A 24800-nucleotide genomic window follows, 5' to 3' on the forward strand; every position below is an offset into this window, starting at 1 on the left:
CATATTGCACTCCCTCCCCCCCTTTGCTCTGTAGTACTGGTGTCATTTTGTATTTTCTCTCACCGTAGGAACTATCTGATTCCAGTGGGGCTATTTATAATGAGAATCAATAGAGCAGAGAAGTAGTGCAACATTAGCCTTACAACAGAGACAGATGTGTAATAATGAAGTATATAGCACAGTAATAATAATGAGCTCTGTATGAGCTGATAGCTTTTGCCCAGAATGATGGTGGCGTTTTGATAGATTTTAATAGAAAATAAAGGAAAGGAAATTACTTTCTTCACCTCCTTCAAGTTATATGGAGACATTTCTACAAATAATTTGTTCCTCCCCCAGTTCAGATCTATGGAAAGAGCTATTTCCTCTCAAGGTTCTCTGCAAAATGAACAATTACTTTCTCTCTCTCTCTCTCTCCCACCCACCCCCTTCACCTTATTTGCTTTTCTAATAATGCCCAAAATGAGTTGTAGATTTTTATTGGAACAAGATTATAGCATTTTTTCCTGACACATTTTCCAAACAGAAAAAAACACCAGAATCCACTTTTAAGGAGAGGGGAGCAAAGGGGGAAGGGGAGAGAAGAGTGCTTGGCAGGCATTTCTCACAGTTCTAAACTGGAAGGGGTGGAAGAGAAAGAACTGAGCATGGACAATAAAGTTCTATTTGTTCATCAGAAGGACTGTGATTACAATCTCCGATGTTTTCCAAAAACATATTCACTTGCCTTTAAAAAAAAGCAAAGCAAACCAGTGATTAACTGACTATCAGTTAATCACTCCTCGATCACTCCTTTGACTTCAGCCAAAGAAGAATGATGAAATGTACAATTCTGCCAATCTCTCATATCACTGAAGATAACAAAAAAATAAAGTTTCCAGTGCTCCTTTGAAAATTCTGTCCCTGTTAGTAACATCCTTATCACAGATTAGGCAACTGGTAAAGTTCCAGAGTTCACAGAGCACTGTTTATTTGCTCTTCTTTCTGTCTTTTCCCCTTGGTAGGACCAAAATGAACGCAGCTATCGCATTGTGAAAACGGCTGCCAGAAACACTGATATCAAGGGCCTGAATCCGTTGACTTCATACGTCTTCCATGTGAGAGCAAGGACAGCAGCTGGCTATGGAGACTTCAGTGGACCCTTTGAGTTCACAACCAACACTGGTAGGTAATAATAACACATCTCTCACTGGTATAATCCTGGGCATCCTTTCTCCTCCTGTCACCATTTTGAAACAGCGCTGCATTTAACTTAATTGAATACAAATGAATGGGTTTCTTGTTGGTTCAGAATCTCTTTGAAGTGCTTGGCCTTGATCAGGCACCTAAACGTGCCAGATCACAGACTTTTCTTTCCATGGCTTCTTCTCAGATTGGAAATGGAGGAAATTGCCCCCCAAAAGAGATGAAAAAGAATCCTATCTACCCAGGCGTAAAAAACACACACCCTTAGATCATACTATGTTATGATTTACGGCCTGTTAGAGGAGTGCAGTAGGATTTGTCCTTTTTATAGTTATTGTTAGATGCACACATTTTAAATGTGTTATTTATTCTGTGTATTTGGTTTTAAATGATTAGCAAGGTGTTTGGTATTTTATATATTTTATAACTTTTTCACAGAAAGTATGGACTAAATACAATCATTGTCATCATGCAAATACTATGACAGGGATCAAGCAGGTCCTGCTAAGTAGCAAAATCATCACAACATCCTTAGACTCTAATAGATCAAAATTTTCCTTTCCCAGTCTCTTCCATTAATACCTAGAAAATGCAGGACATCCTGTCTCCCTTCTGTAAGTCTCTCCGCTTCTGCAAGCAGCTGCCAGTCAAGTGATGTCCTGGCTCCCCAACACAGATGCCTCATTCAGACCCTTGGATCGATTATTACCAAAGGCTTTACAGTGGTACCTCGGGTTACATACGCTTCAGGTTACATACACTTCAGGTTACAGACTCCTCTAACTCAGAAATAATACCTCGGGTTAAGAACTTTGCTTCAGAATGACAACAGAAAACATCCGGCGGTGGCCCAGCAGCAGCGGGAGGCCCCATTAGCTAAAGTGGTGTTTCAGGTTAAGAACAGTTTCAGGTTAAGAACGGACCGCCGGAACAAATTAAGTACGTAACCAGAGGTACCACTGTATTCCAAAATTCAGGTTTCAGGTACATAGGTCAGGCGTTCAAAACAGTGCTGTAAGATACAATGTCTCAACCGTTGACTCTCCCTTTGAAGAGTGGAGCAGGCACAGTCATTCGAGTGGATGTCTTGCCAAGGAACAGAGCTGGGCACTCCTGCAGGTAGACCGAGTCTGTTTGCACTGGCGTAGCTGATGGTACATCCTTGAAGATGGAGTCAGGGTTGGCACAAGTGGCTCACTTTCCAACCTAGGCTCATATGCTTTCCCTGGGATGGGAAGTGCTTTGCTAGCTGAAGGCAGTATGGAGACTGGACTGTATGGTTCCCCATCTTCAACAGGTGGGACATCTGATGCCACTGGGGCAGGGCTTTCTCCCAACAAACCACTCATCCCCACCACCGCATCCAGATCAACACACTCATGAGCACAACTTGCCCCTGTACTCTCTTCTCATTCCACCTCCCTCTTTGACCAGCCCTGCCAAAAAATCTCCACAGGGCTCATAACACGGGATGTGCAGTGTGGTGAGATCATGTCACTAGACGTTTACAGGAGAGAAGGTCACAGGAGAAACCTTTTTCATGACAATCATGCATTCCCTCTAGCTGTAGAGCGTATCCATTTTCATTCTGCACTTGTGAACAGCACAGCAAGTGTTCATTCATCTATATTTGGAAGTGTTGTGTTCTTTTGGATTGTGTTCATGCATCTATATTTGGAAGTGTTCAAGAACCAGGACTTTGAAACGCATGTTCATAGGATCCAGAGAGTGATTGCAGAAAATCACATTGTGGATGAAATAAAGCAGTTACGTAAATCCGCCCACAGCAAACATGGTATTTGCTAGCATTTGCATATCCTGTGTGTTTGATGCAAGCTGTTTTCAACATTTTAATGAGGAAGTCTTAATAAGGAACGATAGAATGATACATTGTGTATTACTTTGCACCAAGATCCCCCATTGATTCATGGGGGGGGGATTTAATGGCTTGGCTTCCTTTAATGCTAACATGAGTTCTATGCATAAATCTGCACATCTCAAGTGGCAAAGAATAAATTCCTTATAATAATTATTGGTTCTCTCTTGATAAGCATGTTATACATGGCTACGTGCTAGGGAGGAACATTGTGTGCTCCCCTTATACTTTTATAAATGCCCACAAGTGGCAACCCTACCTTTAGTTCCTCAGTTTGAGCCTGGCACAGCAGAGAAAGGGTGGCTTAACTGTCTGCAAGGGCTGACCATGCTGCCCTCCGGCCAGTCCTTCCTCTTTGCCAATCACCCTCATGCCAGTTCACTTGGGGCGGGGAATATTGGAGGCAGGAATCAGTGGAAACTTTTCTCTTCAGGCTTCCTCTAGGAGAAAAGTCCAAAAAGAGGCCTTTTCTTTACCCTCCCTGCATACCCACCCTTCCTATCTGTGCTTGATCCCATCAATTCTCGTTTAATTCTTGTCATTTTTCTATTTTGACCTTGCTATGGATTTGGGCTGTCTGCTGATGGAGTCCATTTTATCTCGCTCCCATATTATTTTGGGCCTTTGTCATAGTGAGTCTCTGTTTTGCTTCTGCTTAGAACTAGTGGTTAGCTCTTTAGTTGAAGCCACAAAACTACAGTATTGGTCAGGGACCATAGTAAGCAGGGTGATTTCCTACAAACCCTCTTCATTATGAGCTTAAGTGATTCAATATTGTGGGCAGCCAATCTGTACAACAGGGCAGTCCAATACATGGCTGGCTCGCGGATCGCATGTGGCCCTCAAGGCCTTTTTTGGTGCTCCCCCATCAATAAAAATAACTGAGGTTCTGCCCCTCCAACAAAAGGCCTGCCCCCCAACAAAAATGCTGTCTACACCCATGATCCAAGCTCTCATGCTGCCATCCCAAAGTCAGGCAAGTGAGGTGTTGAACTTTGGGAAGGAGGCACGAGGGCTCTTGACAGGGTCCTAGAGTCCTCCCAGCTCCTTTCCAAAGCCTAGTTAGCATTTTCCCAACTTGGGGGAGAAGGTGGGAGAGCCAGTGTGGTGTAGTGGTTAAGAGTGATAGACTCGTAATCTGGTGAACCAGGTTCGCTTCCCCGCTCCTCCACATGCAGCTGCTGGGTGACCTTGGGCCAGTCACACTTCTCTGAAGTCTCTCAGCCCCACTCACAGCACAGAGTGTTTGTTGTGGGGGAGGAAGGGAAAGGAGAATGTTAGCCGCTTTGAGACTCCTTAAAGGGAGTGAAAGGCGGGGTATCAAATCCAAACTACTCCTCCTCCTCCTCCTCCTCCTCCTCCTCCTCTTCTTCTTCTTCTTCTTCTTCTTCTTCTTCTTCTTCTTCTTCTTCTTGGATCCTGCCAGAGCCTTGGGCCCCCTTCCCAAAGACCTGAGCCTCACTTCTCTGGCTTTGGGAAGACAGCATGAGGGCTGAGTAAGGGTCAAATTTTGGCTTAGCTCTTGCCCCCCACATGCAAAAAGGCAGTGTGAGGCCCGTGGGTTCCGTATTGAAGTACTCTGGCGGCCTACTTTGTATGAAAAGTTGGACCACCCTGCTCTACAAGGATTATTTTCTGCAGGATGAATCCAAGTTGTCCATAGCCACAAGACATTCCATCCTGCCTGAGCTATTCAGCAGTTGTGCTGATCAGTGCATAGCTCAGTGGTAGAGCACATGTTCTCCTTCCAAAAGTCTGCATGTTCAATTACTAGCTCTCCAGTTAAATGATCCCAGTGAACAGGGATGAGAAAGACCTCAGCTGAGACTGGCTATCAGGGAAGAAGAAGAAGAAGAAGAAGAAGAAGAAGAAGAAGAAGAAGAAGAGGAGGAGGAGGAGGAGGAGGAGTAGTAGTTTGGATTTGATATGCCACCTTTCACTCCCTTTAAGGAGTCTCAAAGCGGCTAACATTCTCCTTTCCCTTCCTCCCCCACAACAAACACTCTGGGAAGGCAATATTGTGCTGGATAGACCAATAGCCCCAGTTGATATGGTGGCTTTGTGCATTCACTTATTTCCTCCTTGAGATGACCCTCTTGGCAATCAGGCTGCCAATAGCAACTGCCAATCACATATTTTCCCATCAAATACGAAAGTTCTCGTTTTATGAAACTGTGGTTTGCGCTACACCTAACTGGTGGTCTCATTCTTCAGTCCCTTGGTCTCCCCACTTTGGAAGTAAAATGTACAGCTATTTGTACATTCTGTCTGCATTCAACAGACGTAAAAAGCATGATGGCTTCTTGAGATAACAGGCGGCAAAGGATATTTAATTTCCATTGCACAGAGAAACGTTAATCAGTTCAGGTTGTGCCTATTGGTGTTAACATCCCTCAGGCAGCGCACATGAAAACGGGCCGTGCTCTAGCCTGCTTTAAGATAGTTGAAAACATCTTGTTCTGTTTGAGTCTGCCTCTTGCTCATAGTCAAGGAATGAGCATCTGGTCCATTTTAAATCAAATAAAATGGGAAGCAGCTCAGTGGGCGCTAAATCAGCCATTATACTCTCAGGGTAGACATGAAGGGGAGAAAGAGGGGAGTCCTTATTCTCAATGAGTTTCCCCCCAAAACCATTATTGAGCATAATGCCTTTTGCTAATTAAGGCCCTCCTGGAAAATTATGGCAAATGAATAGCTAATGAAAAGGCCCAAGAGTGGCTTTGAGTGGTGCATTGAACTGCGTCTGTCTGCCCATCAGCTGCAAAACCAAGCACTCTTCCCTGTGTTGTTCCTGCCTGTAACATAACTACAGAATGTTAACAGATATCTTTTTCTCTTTCTAGTCCCGTCTCCCATCATTGGCGAAGGTACCAACCCCACGGTCCTTCTGGTCTCCGTGGCTGGCAGTGTTGTCCTTGTGGTCATTCTCATTGCTGCCTTTGTCATCAGCAGGAGGTAAGAACTTAAGCTCCCCTTCTTTCCCCCCTTCTCTTTCATGAGGCAGCTTTTTGTCTCTCCCCCAAACAAAGCTAAATTCTTTGATTAGCATCATAAACAGTGCATTTGCATCACAAGCCCTCTCCTGTGTTGCTTTGATCTTCTCAACATCTCTACCACAGCAGCATGCAGTGTAATGGTAATAGTTCTGGAGTTATTTGCCCTTCAAATGCAAAACCAATCCTAGGGATAGGCTGGTGGTGGTGGGAGGTTTTAAGATGCAAGCCAACAACATGAGATCTAAAGAGAGACTGTAATTTGATGTAGGGTTTTAATGAATGCATCATTCTGGGCTGACAGCATTTTATAGGAGAAGTGCCAGGGCAATGGGGATGGGGGTGGAGAAACGGAACAACCCCCTGCATCTGAGCTTATACAGAGAGAGAAAAGATGCCGCCTTGATTTTCTGATGGCTTCTGCATTTGGCCACATCAGTAGTTGTTGCCTCTACAGAACAAAAAGGAAGGTGCACTTAAACACTAAATTCCACAATTTTGTATGCCAGGCAGGTTAGACAACACTTTTTTTTCCCATCACCAGGCTCCCAAAGACAGGAAAGCAATTATTTCAGCTTCTAGAAGTGTAAATACATTTATGGGTTTAGCTTTTTAAAAAACAGTCTGCTCCGTAGTATTTTCCTGGACTAGCCTCAGGTGGGGATAGGAAGGCAGAATAAGGAAAAGGAAGTTATTAAGACCACATAGTCCCTGGAATAAAAGGTTAAATAAAGAGAATATTGCTTTTTCCACCCCCAAATGCTTACAATTAGCATGTGCTTTTTTTGAGAAGGTGATTAAGATGATGGAGAAGTAATTCTCTTTCTTTTCCCAATCAAGAAAAGCATCAAAAATGGATGGGAGGGGATCTCCTCACAAATGCCCTACAAGATAGGCTAGGAACAGAGTTCAGGTTCAGAATGAGTGTCTCTCTGAATATCAGTTGCTTGGACTTCAACCATGGGAAAGGGGTATCGTCTTCGCAGCCTCTTTCTGGACTTCCCAGAAGCACCTGGCTGACAACTACTGAAAATACGACAGTGGACTAGATGAATATTTAGTCTGCTCCAGCATGGCTGTTTTTATGTTCTTGTACTCTATAAATAAGATCAGGTTCCTTTTGTTTCACTTTCTTACTGCAAATTGTTTTCTCCTTTAAAAAAAGAAAAGCACACACTGTTAAATCCATGGGGTTATAATATCTGATAAGTAGTCGTTCGCCGTAATGGATTTCAGTGGGTGGTTTGCCTGGTTCACCAGCCTCCACGCTGACAGGAGGAAAAGTACATATGAAAATGTATTGCAGAGAGATAGGTTTATTAAAAGCCATTGCTACAGAAAATAGCATCACTGAGCCTGATGACTTGAAACCCCCTCTGCTTTTATTGATCACTTTATTATTTAAGGCAGGATTGATAGTGAGGTGCATTGGATTTCTAATTACGAGTTGCCACCTTGGAGGATTCTGCCTGCCGAGTCTCGCTGAGATTATTCCTTTACCAGCTTCCCCATTTTTATTTTTTTATAAAATGCCACTTCCCTAGGCTGATAAACAGTGCCTGGTGATTGGTCCTCAATGGATCACTTTTTAGAAAATGAAACGTCAACCCCTTGCCCTCCTATTGATTCTCTTTAGTAGTGGCCATAAAGCTGTCAAAGGAAAGGCTGTTGGGAGCCAGGTAGCTGACAGACTTGCTGGAGGAGCTGATGTGTTTGCCGCCAACACTTATTTCACCCTCAAGCCGCCTCCTTAGTTATCTCTTCCTTGGAAGGGTTCCAATTGGATGGAAACAAATAAAGAGGTGTCCATACTATTAAGAATGGGAGCTTGGCCCAGCCCCTTCTGGGGGAAGGATAAACAGAAGCAAATGGGGAGTGGGCTCAAAGATGTAGCTCTGACATGCAAAACACCAAGGGCTGTACAGATCTTGTGCAGTAAATGAAATGCTCAAAGAAAGTCCCATAGTTCCCCTTGCCGGATTCTCAGTGATTTCTACATGCTTCACAGTCTGTTTAAAGTTGTTCCGAGCAGCATCATTAAGTAATACAAGCTAAGCAAGTCTCTCTGTGAGGGACATCCAAGTTTCTTTTCTGGATACCAAAATTTACTTACTAGGTTTGTTTGTAAACTTAAAACCCAGTTTTTAAGCTAGAAGTGTTGCCACGACCTAGGAAGAAAATAAGGCACCGCCACATGGGGTATGTTCAGGTGAACTGTGAGTGGTATGGATGCAAACTCCGCCCCCAGCACCACTGGACATTTTGCACAAAGATTGGAAGATGGGTCCTACATAGCCGGGGGCGTTGGTGCAAGCCTTGCATTTAACACTTCATATGTTCAGGCAAATGCCTCACCATGCCTTTAAAAGTAGAGGTAAAGGACCCCTGACAGTTAAGTCCTGTCGTGAACGACTCTGGGGTTGTGATGCTCATCTCGCTTTACTGGCCGAGGGAGCCAATGTTTGTCCTCAGACAGTTTTTCCGGGTCATTTGGCCAGCATGACTAAGCCGCTTCTGGTGAAACCAGAGCAGAACACAGAAACGCTGTTTACCTTGCTGCCAGAGCAGTACCTATTTATCTATTTGCACTTTGATGTGCTTTCAAACTGCTAGGTTGGCAGCAGCTGGGACTGAGCAATGGGAGCTCACCTCCTCGCAGGGATTCAAACCATCGACCTTCCGATTGGCAAGCCCAAGAGGCTCAGTGATTTAGACCACAGTGCCACCCGCATCCCTTGCCATGACTTTAGCATGAAGCAAATGTGAACTGAGAAAAAAGAGTATTAAATCTTTCAGTGCTAGCTCAAATCAGCAAAGGATGGATAGCAGATTGAATGTTTCACAGCAGCTTTCATCAAGCATAGCTATTTCAAACAGCAATTTTGTGCATTTTCAGAGGTTAGAATACAGTTGTTTGATGGGGTCTGAGCTTCCTCCCTGAGCCCCACCCCTGAGGATTATTTCTGGTTCTGCTACCCCCTACTCAATCTTGTGGCTGTGGATGATTTCTCCCACTCTCCCCAAATGGCTTTCTCCATGGTGATCCTAAATGTCCTGACATTCCCCACCCCCACCCCAGACCAAACTGCTTCTGGCTTCCAATTAATATTTTAAAGTTAATGGTTAAATTGCCATGGCTGTGATTTTGTTATGTTTTAAAACTTGATGTCAATTGACTTGTCAGGGGCATGTTCCCTGAAAGACTGCCTCCCAAGGTGTAAAAGCAAAGATGGTAGAATTTGGCCTTGCACAGGGAGTCGTCTTGGAAACAAACTTGATACTCACCTACTGATTGGTCACCTAGTAATCTCTAGAAAAGTTGATGCTGGTTCATTCTCTGAGCAAACCATTTGCATCTATTATGCTGCTGCGGTGTTTTAAAGTATATTTTTATCGGTTTCTAAAACTGCTGTACACTTCTCCTTCAGTGCTGATTTTAGAACGGAAGGGTGGGATTGAAACATTTTCTGTAAATAATAAATAAAATGAAAGGATTCCAGAGCAACACACTGAGAGCCCTGAAAATTAGTGCCGCAGGGTGCTTTGTAAAAGAAGAATTGGAAGGCAGAATGGGTCTTGTTAGGTTTTGGATCTTAGAATTCCTTATTATATCACAAGCTTGGTAAATCCAGATATCTCAAATGAAACAGCCAGAGCTCCACCAAGGCCCCTGTAGGGATGATGCTCCTGGCATGCCACCTTGTCATATCCTTCTGTTTGGGAACACACTATTCAGGAATCTTTGAGCCGCCTTTGTGTTCCCCACATTGGCCTGTCAAAGGCTGGAGTTGCCAACTCTGGTGCGTTGGCTTGACTGGGAGAGAAGCTTGTGGGGCTCCTGCTGTTTTGCTACAATACCTGCTAATACCCCTTGGCTCCCACTTTGTCATTTGCGGTGCATGCCTGTCAGGCTGAGGACCCGCCTCTTTTTTATCTGGAAGTCCCACCTGTAGGCTTTGCCTGCCTCTCTGACCCCTGCAGTTTTTCCACAGCGCCTGCTTTCCCTTCCTGATCCCCGCCTCCCATTTAATCACTGTCACCCAAATCCCTGTAATTACGGGGCTGAGCTCTGCGACAAAGGTTTCTTTCTGTCATTCAGGTGAGCTGTCTGTGAATGTCAGTTTGTGTCCAGCATTCCTCAGGGCCTCCAGAGAACTTCCCATGCCCTCCCAGTGACTCAGTAATGAGCAGATGGGTGGGGGGCGAGAGGAAAGTATCTTTTCAAGACAAAAGGCCCCAGCAGTTTCCCGCCCTGAGCAAAAGCTCAACAGGTGACAAAGGTAGAGCTGAAGTGAATAGGAGGTTGGGAAGCCTTTATTTAGAAGCTAATAAGCTGTAATTAAAGACTGAAAAGTATTCATTGCGCTTCCTTCTAGCTTCCCTTTGGGGGGGGGGAGGGGAGAGGGAGTTTTTCCACAGTGGTGCTCTTTTAGACCAAATAAAGATAACTAGGATTTTAAAAGTTACTGGGGGCTTCCTCCCCGCCCCATACATAACATAATCATTCCTTGGGGGTTTGGTGTAAAATTCAGTGTGTTGTGTGCCAGTTGCAATATAATAATCTATTCAGCTCATTCTGAATAGATTATTATATTGCCACTGGCACACCAAATCAATGGGGATACTTTAGAGTGAGCAGGCCTTCTGCACGTTTGCTTCTTGCAGAAATGTCTATATCGCCCTTCAGGATGCATTTCCAGTGTGTTTGTCCTGGGATGTCTTTGTTGGTATAATGTGTACCATGAAGTACTTGTGTAACAGTTGGGCATATATGCACTCCTTCGCTCATATAGGAGCATTATGTTGCAATCCTGCACACACTTACCTGAAAGTAAGCCCCATTGAGCTCAATGAGATTTGGTTTTGGGTAGATAAGTCTAGGATTGCACTGCATGGGGGCTGCTCTTACAACCAATAAGCAATGATAGGAGTTAAATTCTTCTTTCTTTTAGAGGCCGTGGATCAAATTGCATATTGATTTATATCGCATCCTCTGCCCAGTATACTGCCATCTAATTTTTATACTTAGAAAAGACAACATTTATATGCAGTCACAATTAAAATTGCTTAAATGCCCTCAGCAGAAGGATGAGTAGTGATCACATGCGGTTAGTCTTGTTTCTTGTTTTGTTGGCAAATATACGCAACAGTGCCCAAAATGCTTCCTGTGACACCATGAAAGTTCTGATGTCGGCAATATTAAAGAAAAGCCGTAGGTTCCCATAGGAAAAACAAAAAAAGCTGCAGTAGACTCACTTGGGGGAAACATTGAATTATAATTGCTAAATAGTACTTGTGCTTTCGGAATTTTCCTGTTCTGACCCTGAGATCCTGAGAACCTAGAGAGATGCAGGGACCAGCTGAACTTTGTAAATGTTCTTTACCATGTGAAAATCTTTCCTTTACCAAAGCACTTCTTTTATTAGATTCCCTTAGATCTTTGTTTATCAAAGGGCTTTAAAAAAACAACAGCAGCTAAGGTTGCAAATATTATGAGCCTTTCATGTGTTGTTATATGTATAGTCTTAATATTAATCTGTAGGGTTAATGTTCACATGTGTAGAATTAAAATAGTTTTATCAGGTATATGTTGCTGTTCACATTGAAATATGAGCTAGAATCTACTTGAGAATCTGTTGATTACACATATGCTGCATTTTTCTATATTTCATTTCCTTGTGACCTGTGTGTATATCCCACTGTGTGTATATGTACCTGCAGTTCAGGATAATGCTGCTGGAATGGACTATGAAAGTTTGTGACATAATAAATAGTTTCAGATTTAAGGTGCCAGAAGACTTCTTTCTATTTTTACATACAAATCTCGTCATTCACACACACTTTTCAATTGTTTGCTCACATTGAATTTATTTAACCTTTTCAAAACTGACCACAGATGATGATGAAGATTTACGTTTTGAAGCAAGATGCACATACAAAAATCCCTTTTCCTCAGATGCAAGGATCTTTTCTTTGATGGCAACAATTAATGCAATATAAGCAACCTGACAACTCTTGTAATGCAGGCGGGGCTGCGCTAAGTCATCAACTATGGTAGCACAGAGAACTTGTTTTGGCAGGCACAGTGATTCAGGTCTTGGCAGGCCCAGAAGACACTTGAGTTCACCACTAAGTAAGATATTTATTTTGATTTGCTCTTTTTTCATTCCAACAGACGGAGCAAGTATAGTAAGGCCAAGCAAGAAGCAGATGAGGAGAAACATTTGAATCAAGGTAAAAAACATTGATGCTTGGTTTTCCGATCTGGTTTAGAAAGCATGTCCTGTGTGTGTTCTGAAGCTTAGAAAATAAGAAATGACATTTCCTTAGATGTGACTTTGCAGCTTGCTTTCTCCAAAACTGAGAATTTGTGTCCCGGTTCACAAGCTGCATTGGTTATGTGGCTTCGTAGTTGGTAGCCTTTTCCAAAGGGTAGACTCTCATCTCACACAAGCAGCCCCTTGTAAAAGCAGCGCTTAATTGTATGTGATCAACGTAGTGCCTAAACATACCTAACAAGCAGAAAAGAGCCTCTTTACTTGAGGAATATTCAGTGGGTTGGGAGACATGATGTCATACTTCCACATTACTTGCTTTTTTATAGCGTTGCAGGATTTATTTGGAGACTGGATAATATGGAGTGGGCTTGATCTCAGTGGGACCTATTCCTGAGTAGATGTGTTTAGGATTGTGCTGTCAATTGAAGTTACAGTTTGAGGTTCAGTGTGGGGAACTGAAACAGATTGAAAAGTTCCAGTTCGCGTACAGATCTGGGGCATGAACAGCTATGTATATCTACCAATATGCTGCTCGTTTGTTTTTCATGCTGTCACCAAAAAGCTGTGTTGCTGCTCAAAATATACTTGCTCAAAAACCCAGTTGCTTGCTGGTTTACCAATGCTGTGTTGCTATTCACACAATTTACAATCTAACCCAAAACCCACTTACCTAAGAGTATGTTGTTAATGTATAAAAGCTTCCTCCGTTGTACAAAATGATCAGCACTTTGCCCTTTTATCCTAAATTTATTTATTTTTGTGGTAGGCTGGCCTTTAATATAGTTCAGGTACCAGATCAATTCATTCCCAGGGCAAAGCCTGATTATCTATTTGACTGTATAGAGAAGACACATCTCTGCATATTAAAGCACATGACTGAATTTTTGTGGGTGTGTATTTCTTTTGTCACCCAGCCTTTTGACTGCCCACTGAGGATATATACTAATGATCCTTCATTCGTACATGGATTACATAACTAGACAAGGCATCTTTGTGTTGCAGGTGTTAGAACGTATGTTGATCCCTTTACATATGAGGACCCCAACCAAGCTGTGCGAGAATTTGCGAAAGAAATTGATGCTTCCTGCATAAAGATTGAAAAAGTCATTGGTGTCGGTAAGCTCAAGTCATGACCATGTTAGACACTGCAGTCATACCTCGGGTTAAAGTAGCTTCGGGTTTCGTGTTTTCGGGTTGCACTCTGCGGCAACCCAGAAGTAATGGAACGCGTTACTTCTGGGTTTCGCCGCTCGCGCATGTGCAGATGCTCAAAATGATGTCATGTGCATGCGCAGGCGCGGCGAATCACGACACGCGCAGACGTGGGTTGCATTTTCTTCAGGATGCAAACGGGGCTCTGGAACAGGTCCCATTCACATCCAGAAGTACCACTGTAATAGATTCATAATGATGGAAGGTTTACTGTGGTTTTAATTTCCTGGAAATTGTTTTATTTCATTCTTTATTTGGCAGTTTTCTATCCCACCTTTCTACATTTTCAGTCTTCAAGATAGCTTACAAAGACTTTTGAGTAAAGTTGTCTACCTTCTCAGCAAGGTAAACATTCTTTAGTGAATGAATTTAGTTGAATAAAACAACTGTTTTGCTGTTGTTCATCATAGTCATATTGTATTCCCCCTCACAAAAAGACTAAAATAAGTAAGCCAAGCAAAAAGAAAATCCCAAAGGAGATTGGAAAGTGTATTACACATACGAATAACCAAAACTGAAGGTTAGCAAACATTCACAGAATCTTCTAGAATCTCTATGGCATCAATTAAAACATCATGGAGTTAAAATCACACAGTGACTTAGTTGCCATCAGGTCTTTCATGGTTGGCCTTTGGGTCTCCCTTCTCTTCAGGTGAATTTGGTGAAGTTTGCAGTGGCCGTTTGAAGGTGCCGGGAAAGAGGGAGATCTGTGTTGCTATCAAGACACTGAAAGCTGGATACACAGACAAACAAAGAAGGGACTTCTTGAGTGAGGCCAGTATCATGGGACAATTTGACCATCCCAACATCATCCACTTGGAAGGGGTGGTTACAAAATGTAAGTAGGACACAACCTGTTGCCAAATGTGTGATCATGTCTTTGACCAGGACAGTTTGGAAGTCACTATGAAATTAAATCAGCACAGGGCTTTTGCCATTCCTGCTTTGAAATGACAGATGGAACAGATCCACCGATAGCTAATAGGAGGAAATCAGTGTAACACTTGTCATTAATCTTGTTGTCAGCTATAAATGGTTCTATGGTTGCAGCCGATACCCTATCTTTGAGCAAGTTGTGCATAGTTTTACAAGGAAATGTAATACTACACAGTTTTAAGGGGTAAGGAGGAATGTGATGCTTTGGTTTGAAGTGAGTTTTTTTCCACCTCTTTTTATTGGTATGCCAGGTGGGTACTTCTGAAAGTCATCTCTTTTTTTTAGGATTGCAGTGACTTTCAGTTGGATGAAGGGAAAGCAGATGGTAATCAAGGCACCTAAAATATTTCATAAGAGACCAAGCACAATAAACCTGCAAGCTTTTATGCTTTAAGTCTTTAGGCACAGATGTAGGGAGCAGGCCTTTCAAAAGAAAATAACCCTGTCCTTAGCAAGAGGCATGTTTGTGTGCTCTTTCTGATTTTCGTCTTTGGTGCCGTTGCTTCTATTTCAAGCAACACCTGGTCAAGAATATATTCCCCTCCTCTCTTCTCTCCCTTTTAAAGACGATTAGCAGTCACTGTACCAATGAACGCCAGTCTAAGCCAGAAGAGAGCAAAATCCCACAGTCGTGATTTTCAAGCCAGAACTGGAATGCACCTGTGAAGCTTGTAGACTCAAGTAAAAGTATGCTGGAGAGGCCCTCACTGTTTGAGGTGGCTCTGATCCAGATAGATCACTGAATATAGCTTCAAAACATGGCCAGTATTCTTTTCTTTTTTAAAAAAGAAAGTATCTGTTTATATTTCAGGTCCTATTTTTGTTAGGATTGCAGTCACTGGTTGTAGGGCAGGACTTTTGTCCATTTATTGTTGTTTTTAATTGTCTTTGCTTGAGCAAAATATTTGGGAACTCACAAACACACAAAACTTGTAGCGTATCCCAGCTATATCTGGGCTTTGTGAAAATGTAGCTCTGTGATTGATACTGTGAGCAAGCAGCGTGCCTTTCAGGAGCCGGAGACAGGAGTAGGTTAGCAGTAAAATACCCGGGGTTAGTGAAGTTAACTCTTTATTCAACGAAACCAAAACAATGCAGGCCTAGTGATTCCAACAGCTCTTCCCAGTAGGTCATGCCCCAATGAGGTAGTCACGAGAACTGAAGGTCCACTGCTCTCTAAGGCTCCTCCCCTGTTCCTTCCTTAGCAGCCCAAGGCTTCATCTTCTTGTCTCTCATTTGTCCACCCCCTTCATTTTCCTGCATGTTCTGGGAGACCAGACATGGAAGGAAGCTTCTCGCAGCAGGAGAAGGAGACTCCCTGGATTCTTCTGCAGCCTGCTTCATCTCTGCTTCTTGCCCCCTCTCCTCTCTAGCCTCTGCTTCTGGGCTGTCTTTTGCCACCATCTCTTTCTGCTCACTAAACACTGTTACCTCTTCAGCTTCCAATGCCTCCCCCCCGCCCCAGTCTGCTCCCTCTTTTCCCTCTGACCACTTGTGGTCATCCCACCACCAATCCCCTGGATCTGAACCTTCTTCCCTGGGAGGCCAGCTTGTTCTTCCCATCACTCCTCTGCCTCCAGCCAGTCCATGACAGTGCCTCCCTTGATTCTGCCAGTATTGAGAAGCTGGCATGTTCAAAAATTACTGCAGAAGAACAAACACCTTAGCTCTGTCAGCTTGTGTTGCCTCAGGAATCACAAATTAAACATACCAGTCTCAAAGTGCCAGTGAACTGCCTGCAGCATGGAACTTATAGCAATGGGTTTTCATTGTTTCTTAAGGTGTTTCCCCCCCCCCCTTTCTAAGGAAATCCTGGTATGAGTCTGGGATGTGTGAACCTCCCTTTCCTCACTGAGAAAGTAATGCATTATCTGAAAGGCACTGAGTTCATTCCAGCACAGTGGGTTGGATTCGAAGAATTGTGAACAGTGTTCTGCCCATGAAATGTTTTCCCAGTCCCTCCTTGCTGCCGTCCCAAAATCCAATGCTGAGGGGGTGAGAGGAATCATGTGGTTTAGGGACACGGAAGGCCGTCAGTGGAGGGAGCTGTTGATAGAAATTTCATCAAATTTTCTTGGAAACCATGGAACCATAGAATTTTAGAGTTGGAAGAGACCCTAAAGATCATCTGGTTCAATCCCCAGCAATGCAGGAATATGCAGCTGTCCCATACGGGGATCAAACCTGCAACCTAGGTGTTATCAGCAACACCACACTCTATCCAGCTGAGCTATTCACATGCGCAAATAAAGGCAGCATAGCCCATTTAACTACTTCAACCAGTTTACCCTTGATGAAAGGGCCAAGGAGTTGTGACTCTGCTTTTAAAAATTAGATCTTCAACTTCATTGAGGAACCTAAGCCCTTTAAATGAGATGCTTTAATTTGTACAAATATATACATTTCAGAAATTGATTAAATGGTTAAAGCCTGATAATTAATTGGTTAAAATCATGGTAATGAATTGATAGCACTGTGTTTTTTTGAACTATATTCTACAAGTTGTGACCAGGGCTTGTTTCTGTAATTGCTGAAAATACACATACTTGAATTGTGGGGGTTTTTTGGGTAACTGGCTATCTTATTTGGATATTAAGTAGAGCACTATACTACATCAAATCAAAATGTGCTTAAAAGCATACATGTTACAGGTATATTTCCTTCAAAAAGAGGTTTCTTTTTAGGCCACCGTGTGTTTGCTATAGACATTGATTTTCATACCACATTGGTAAAACAGAGAATCAACAAGGGAATCTTTGTATTGAAATCCCACTGAGGCTTTTAACCCCCCCCCCCAAGCTGGTACAGCTGTAACAGTTATAAATGAGTGCATACTATTTGCATAATGTACTTGTCACTGCATTAAAATGATTTTAAATTCCCAGCAGAAGGTGGGAGACCAAACCAAGTGTCTTCTATTGCCTGGCTCCCTGTAGTTCATGCTTTTGCTACAAACCATCGTAGACACCTCCAAGCCATCACCATTTGGCAAACCGAGTTTCTTAAGTAGACATTTATCTCAATTTTCCCCTGTATGTTTACGGAGCATTGGTGAAAAATGGCTACATTTAAAGTTTCTGAAATTGCAACACAAGATCAATTGTTGGGGCAGATGTGTGGGTGCGTGTTTGTGTGTGTGAGAGAGAGATGAGGAAAGAGACTAGTATGAATGCACTATTAGTGGCAAGTCAAGTGCTATTAATAATCAACTTCATGATAACAAGCTACCCCAATTAAACTCCATGGAGAAAAGTCTATGGCTACATTTGTTCATATTGTATGGTTACTTTTGCAGTCACAAGACAATGGTACCAAAATCAAACAGGTCCGCCACTGAATCCAATACATCATACTTTAAATAAGAAAGTTGTTTAGTCCTTTCCAAAGTGTGCAATCAAATTCCATTAAACAGTGGATCCCTCCAATTACTCAGTTCCACACAGGGTCTAGCATATGCTGGCTGCAAAATCGCAGTCCAAGAGGGATAAGACAGTGCTTTGACTCCATCTAGACCTTTTTGTCACCCCTTCAACACTGCATTGCCTAGGTTCAATAACTAATGGAGTTGTGCATTAATATATTCAAATGAAGAGTGTCTCTTATTTCTTTAAATTGACAAAGTACCTTTTGATTGCAGAAGGTTAATTAAAACCTATTTAGATGTATTTGTTCTGTCAAGTGACTCTAAGTCACAGTTGCAAAGTGTAAATGACATGGGGAAATATGCAGATTGGATCTAAGTGGGTTCCTTACTCACTGATGAATATTGGGAGGGGTGAATGTTCATATATCAAGAGGGTGGTTTTCCTCAGCCTTTGCCTTTAAGTATTTGTATTCCCGGCCAGAATTTCTAAGCTCATATTGATACAGCTGCCCTGGATTTTTGTGCATGTGCACAGGGGGGGGGGACAACTTTGACTCATGCAAATAAGATAGTTAGGGCTGCAGATGCCTGATTTCCATTTCACTTTAACGTGAAGACTGGCTTGCATACGTAAACGTGGAATAAGATGAGGGACATGACTGTTTTGGCACTAGCTGAAGTAGCAAGGGAATCATGAACATACAGGTTCTGTGGAGAGGCTGGCCTCAGGCCAGCTGTCCCTAAATAAAAATGGAAAAGTGAAAGAGGTACAGGCTATTAATATGCCTTAGCATACTGTTTTCTAATCAGAAAAAGTTATTTCTGAAATAGGAGCTCCTAGTAGAATTGCAAGTGGAGGTAACCTGCTGAGTGAAAAATGTGCTAATGTAGATACAATTATAGGAGCTATTCCGTGTGAAAATATTTCACAGACCCGCAATTTTCCTAAGCAAATGTTTGAGCAGATTGATTTTTTTGTTGTTCTGTTAAAATATGTTTTCTTTTACTCCAGATCTTTCCACACACAAACACATTCTGTTTACCCAAATAAGAGTATACGTGAAAGCCTCACCTCCTGATCCATTCATGGCATGTTATAAAACAAAATTTAGACTGGAAGAGGTTTAGAAAAATTAGCTACTCTCTCCCATGAGTTCTTGTGCCTGGCTAACAAGCCCTATCTTAGTCTTTGAGAATTGTGGATCTTAGGCAATCATTAGGAATGCTCACACATTCGAACTTGAAAGAAGCAATTCCCTTTGAGGACAGTTAGTTATGTGAAATGGGTTAGTTTATAAGTAATGTAACACTAAACTATGGAATGGGCCTCTGCTAGGCCTTGGGCTAACAGCTCCTCCTTCCCGCTTCTCTTTCCAGAAGAAGGACTTTGCTGGCTTATGTTTTTTATTTCAAGGAATCCTGGCGGGCTGTTTCATACCACTGTGGTTTAAAACAAACCCTAGCCAGTTTTTAAATAAGTCAGATTCAACCATGAATCATAAAGCTGGATTATTAAACCAGCCCAAGTTTGTTTTAAACTATCATCTCTATTTTGTTTGTAACAAGTAGCCAGGATTCTTGGACACTGAAAGCACATGCTAATGAAGTCCTTATCCTCACTGCGCAGGAAAATGAGGGAGAGTGTATAAGTCCAAGACTTTACTTGAGTTCATTCTAGCTCATGCATGTAGCACTAAACCATGGTTTGGGGTTATGTGCAAACCAACCCATTATGTCTGCAAGGTGTTTTAAGGACAAAGTGATGCTATGCCAATAGCTGCTGTTATTAAACATATTAATAGATTATATTTAATTATCATGGATTTAGGCAGCAGGGTATCTGGGAAAGAGGCATAACTACTGCTCCAACAGTGGAAAGAAAGGTCTACAGGCAGGATGACACCTGCACCATCAGTAACTTATTGACATGCCCAAGGAAAGTTCACCGTAGATGTGCCACCATCTATACCCTGCCGGTGGTGGGGACAAAGTGGGGCATTCTGGGTCTAGCGAATTCAAAGCCCCCCTTCCCCTGACATAGCCCCCCAAATTTCCCAGTACTATGCCACCCCTTCAGCTGGTGTAGTTTTCTCTCCTTTTGTAGTCAATGAGAAGCAACATGATAAAACTCTGCTCCTACCACCCGCCCTCACCTCAGCAAGCTGGCAGGATGTAATGGTTACTCCATCACAGAATCTCTTCCTCATCCCATGACAGGATCACTCTAGAATAACATAACTGTGTGCAACCCCGCGTTAATTTACAGTTCTCCATTTTTGTTAAAGTGTACGTTGTCTGCAACATAGTTCATTGACTAATTTGACCTTGCCTTCATCAGTACGGAGGAAATGGGTAAAGCATGTCTTTACATGGCAAAATAAATGCTACGGATTAAGTAAATAGAAGGGAAATTACTGTTTATGCCACACCTGAATCTGCGCTTACAGCTGACAGTCCACATCCTTCAAACCATAACTTTGAATTCTCTCAGCCAAATGCCTACGGACATACAAATTCCCTAGCAAACGATGCAATTATCTTTACATTACTCCAAGTGCAAATAGGCCTATTTGGGTCTATTACTGCATCACCATTTCTTCTTTAGAGAGCAATTATGGATTCTTAAATTCTCTGGAGACCGTGGTGTGTACCGTAGTTAAAGACCTTGTCAATGAGTCAGCTAAAGTGTTAATTTTCTGGCTGGAATTCTTGAACACGTCAGCCTTGCATTATTTCTTTTCTGGCTCACTCGAGCTGAGGAAGAAGCTTGGAACTTTGAAGTTACGTTATTATGATTTTTTATTTTTTATTTTTAAAGTTGTCTTCCTCGCCTGATTGTCTGCATCTATGAATTGTGTTTTTCCCCTCCCAAATTTCTAGGCAAACCAGTCATGATCATAACTGAGTACATGGAGAATGGTTCTTTGGATGCCTTCCTCAGGGTAGGTGCCTGTGATAGAATAAACCCAAAGATTTTTATTATGATGTCCTTATCATTAAAGATGAGACAGAATTATGCTCGTAAGATGCTTACGAGCATGCTTTTCTGCAGGGAGGGGTAGGAGGGCAGGCAGCATAGAGGTGAAGTATAAAATAGTAAGCTCTAAATAATCCATGTTTAATCAGAAGCAGGTTTGATTAAAATGCTCATTAAAAAGTCTCACGGTGCGGTGGGCTAATTAAAACTGGAACATTCCACACATCCCAGGAAGCTAGTACAATAGCCACCGGACTGTGCTTTGCTGGTGAATTATAGGGCTAGTTGGCAAGGAATGCAGTAATGTGGTGGTACAGTTCTTAAAAAGATGTGACCGCGGTTCTTAAACTGTGCGGCAGGCCCCCTTTGACAAATGGGATACTGAGAGGGGCGTGAAACAAAATCTCTGGGGAGACACAGGCTCCTCAGGTAGGTTCCTCCCTTACAAGCTGCTGGATAGCTTGAATTCTCACTATTGGCGAACCCTCACAAATCCACATTTTGCGGAGGTTGCTGGACCCTTAATGACCACACTCCTAAGAACATGAGAAGAGCCTGTTGGATCAGGCCAGTGCCCCATAGTCCAGCATCCTGTTCTTACAGGATCCTGCTTGTTAGGAAGCCAACAAGCAGGATCCTAGCACTCTTCTCTCCTGTGGTTTCCAGCATCTGGTATTCAGAATCATTGCTGCCTCCAACTGTGGCAGTAGAGCACAGCCATCAATAGCCCTTTCTTCCCTGAATTTGTCTGACCATCTTTTAAACCCATCCAAATTGTTGGCCATCACTGCCTCCTGTTGGAACAAGTTCCATAGTGTGATTTGGCAGAATAATGATTAGAAAGAGCTGTTACTTTTTTTCTGTGGTTTAATGCCAGTTTGATCATACTATCCCAAGCCACCAAACTTTGCAACCATGATACAACCAACTCCGAACACGTGGAGATTGTTGGTTTTGGGTTCAGCAGGTATCCGGAGGGTGGAAGGCTTAAAATGTTTAAGGAACACTGAGATAAAGACAAAGTAGGATATATTATTTGGCAGTTTTCACTGCAAATGTTACGCAGTTTCTTACTTATTACTTATTATTACAGAAGAACGATGGCAGATTTACCGTAATCCAGCTGGTAGGAATGCTTCGAGGCATTGGCTCTGGGATGAAGTATTTGTCTGACATGAGCTACGTACATCGGGATCTGGCTGCTCGAAACATACTAGTGAACAGCAACTTGGTCTGTAAAGTTTCTGACTTTGGCATGTCACGTGTTCTTGAAGATGACCCCGAAGCAGCCTACACTACCAGGGTAAGGCACGAAATATTTCAAGCCATTCTTAGCTATATCACTCATTTTCACATCACTATTTAATGTACATGCAAAAGACATTTGTAATCACAAAACAGCCCTGAAGTTGTATAACCTACATATACTTGGGACAGCCGGTGTGTGACTCCTCCATTCATGTCCCTTTAACCTTAGGTAAAAAATAGTCCTGCGCTTCTGACATTCCAATGAGCCAGTGTGGTGTGGTGGTTAAGAGTGGTGGACTCGTAATCTGGTGAACCGGGTTCGTGTCCCCGTTCCTCCACATGCAGCTGCTGGGTGACCTTGGGCCAGTCACACTTCTCTGAAGTCTCTCAGCCTCACTCACCTCACAGAGTGTTTGTTGTGGAAGAGGAAGGGAAAGGAGACTGTTAGCCTCTTTGAGATGCCTTAGTTAGTGATCAAGCGGGATATCAAATCCAAACTCTTCTTCTTGGACCAGTCAGGGACATGAGGGTTCCTTTCATGTTCCTTGCATCCATAACTTCTGGGACATTGATACAGATGCTGTGATACTGATCTGGCCTTTTTTGAATATGGATAATAGAATCATAGAGTTGGAAGAGACTCCAAGGATCATCTAGTCCAACCAGCTGTCCCATCCAGGGATCGAACCTGCAACCTTGGCATTATCAGCACCATACTCTAAACAGCTGAGCTATCAAAGCTGATATGGTGACCATGGCCCTAATCCCCATGTGCTCATAAAGCTTCATCACTATCCATACAACCACCTCCAGGGTAGTTCTCTCACATGAAGAAACTCCCCTTTGGAGAGGAAGTTAAAAGGTCTTGATTGGTTTATTGGTTTGCAGAAACCAGCCACACTGGAGAAAGCCTGCATGCAAGTTATGCCTGACATACAGAAACATACAGGCTCTGGTTACATTAGTGCCAGAATTTCAGCCATTGTGTTTTAAGTTCTTTCTGCTTTTGCAAAGATTTGAGTATGCCAATACGGTGGAGGACATGCATTGCATGCCAAAGCTCTCAGGTTGTATCCCTGGAATCTCCAGTTACATCTGGAAAAGAGGGCTTTGTTAGAAACCCTGGAGGGACACTGCTGGTTACTGTAGGAAGTACCAAGTTACATGAATCACTATTGATCCTGGTGAGTGCATGTAGGTATCTACATATAGACAGACAGATAAAGAGGTATGTGTGTGTGAATTGTGTGTGTGTGTGTGTGTGTGCGCGCGCGTGCGTGCACGTATATGTGCATGCATACCTAACATTGCTAATAACACATACTTTGTGGCATTCTTTGTCATTACTAAGGACAAACACATTGCCATTTATTACAAAAACAAGAGGAGCTTATGAAAGTCACATGGGTTTGTGTGCCAGTGACATCAGTGGCATGATCCCGCATGTGGATGTATTTATGTCTGATGCCTAAAGATGTAGAACATTAAGATTTTATATGCATTGTTTTACTGACTTTGCTAGATGGGTTTTAGTCATCAGCATGTAAAGTCTAATGAGGCAAATACTGCAGCTTGTAAAGCAATATCCTGATGATCACAAACATCCTTGAAGTTTATACACATCAGGCTAAAAGGAGGTACAAGGTTTATAATGTAGATTTGTAATTTTTGTTAGATGTTTTGCCTTTAAATGCCTGCAATTCTCCATCTGTTCTCCCAAGTGCAGAGATTGTTAGGAAACCCAGTTTGTGCTGTTTAATTCTCACATTTCCCCTGTAATGAACATGCAGTTCATTAAATTTGGGGGTGGGGGGTGGGGGTGGGTGTGCAATTTGCCTTGTGAGTGTTTAATGCTGTCCAGCCCTGCAATTTCCCACTAACAAGGGCAGTGGGGTTTTGAGCCAAGACAGATTTCGAGAGAGCTGTGTTCAAACAGAAGGGCAGGAGGCAAAGCATTGAAAAGCCTCCCTTTCAATTTGGTGAGTGCAAATATAGTAAAGTGTTTTCCCTTCCAACAGAACTACAACAAATATCTATAATTTGCATCACAGTACATTGTCTTGTTTTGGTATCACTATTCAGGACAATTTGGATGAGTTCCATGGTTGAGTAACCAGAAGGAATCTCAAATTATAATTGTTCTTTTTAAAAAAACAACAACCACCCATTAATACTATTGAAAGCCAAGTCAATCATAAGGGTTCTGTTGGTTAAATGGACTTTTATTCATTGCTATCTTAAATGAAAGAAGCTGTAACTTGGCCACCATTCAGAGGCAATGAAAACCATGAGTGCAAGAAATCTACATGTGTTCTCAAAATTTCCTGCAGCAGCTATCATCACCAATGTGTTAGGCTGTTTTTCAGCCACCCCCAATTTGATGGTTCTCAGCCAAAGCCTGTTTGTTGTGCTGCCTCTGGGACTGGTAGGAATGCTCCCACGAGATCTCATGGGGCAATCCAACTTCCCGCAAGATCTCACGAGAGCATCCCCACCGTACCCACATATAGTTAAATTTGTGCAAATTAAATGTGTGTAAGATGTGGGCATACTGTATAAAACAATAGCACTGTATCTAAGACAGATCCCATTGTTTACATCCTTTCAATCTTTGGGAACCACCATTTACACTTTACATCTCCTTGTTCTTTAGACAGTTACTGATTTATAAGAAAAAATTTACTCAGGACCTTTTGATAAGGGTGTTTTTTTAAAAAAGAAGAAGAAAAGA

At 42.5% G+C, this 24800-nt stretch overlaps 1 protein-coding gene across 2 annotated transcripts in view; it reads left to right on the top strand.

Moving 5' to 3' along the window:
- Positions 1 to 24800, top strand: part of EPHA4 (EPH receptor A4) — a 152735-nt gene that overhangs the window by 111084 nt on the left and 16851 nt on the right. For both annotated transcript variants that reach the window (XM_081192572.1, XM_081192571.1), the window contains exons 7-13: positions 1005 to 1164; positions 5905 to 6016; positions 12230 to 12288; positions 13335 to 13448; positions 14197 to 14382; positions 20725 to 20786; positions 21915 to 22124. In XM_081192572.1, coding sequence (XP_081048698.1) covers positions 1005 to 1164; positions 5905 to 6016; positions 12230 to 12288; positions 13335 to 13448; positions 14197 to 14382; positions 20725 to 20786; positions 21915 to 22124 — 903 coding nt within the window. The remainder of the gene's footprint in view (positions 1 to 1004; positions 1165 to 5904; positions 6017 to 12229; positions 12289 to 13334; positions 13449 to 14196; positions 14383 to 20724; positions 20787 to 21914; positions 22125 to 24800) is intronic.

This window comes from Podarcis bocagei, assembly GCF_964188305.1.
Source record: "Podarcis bocagei genome assembly, chromosome: 4".
Classification (NCBI taxonomy): Eukaryota; Metazoa; Chordata; class Lepidosauria; order Squamata; family Lacertidae; genus Podarcis; species Podarcis bocagei.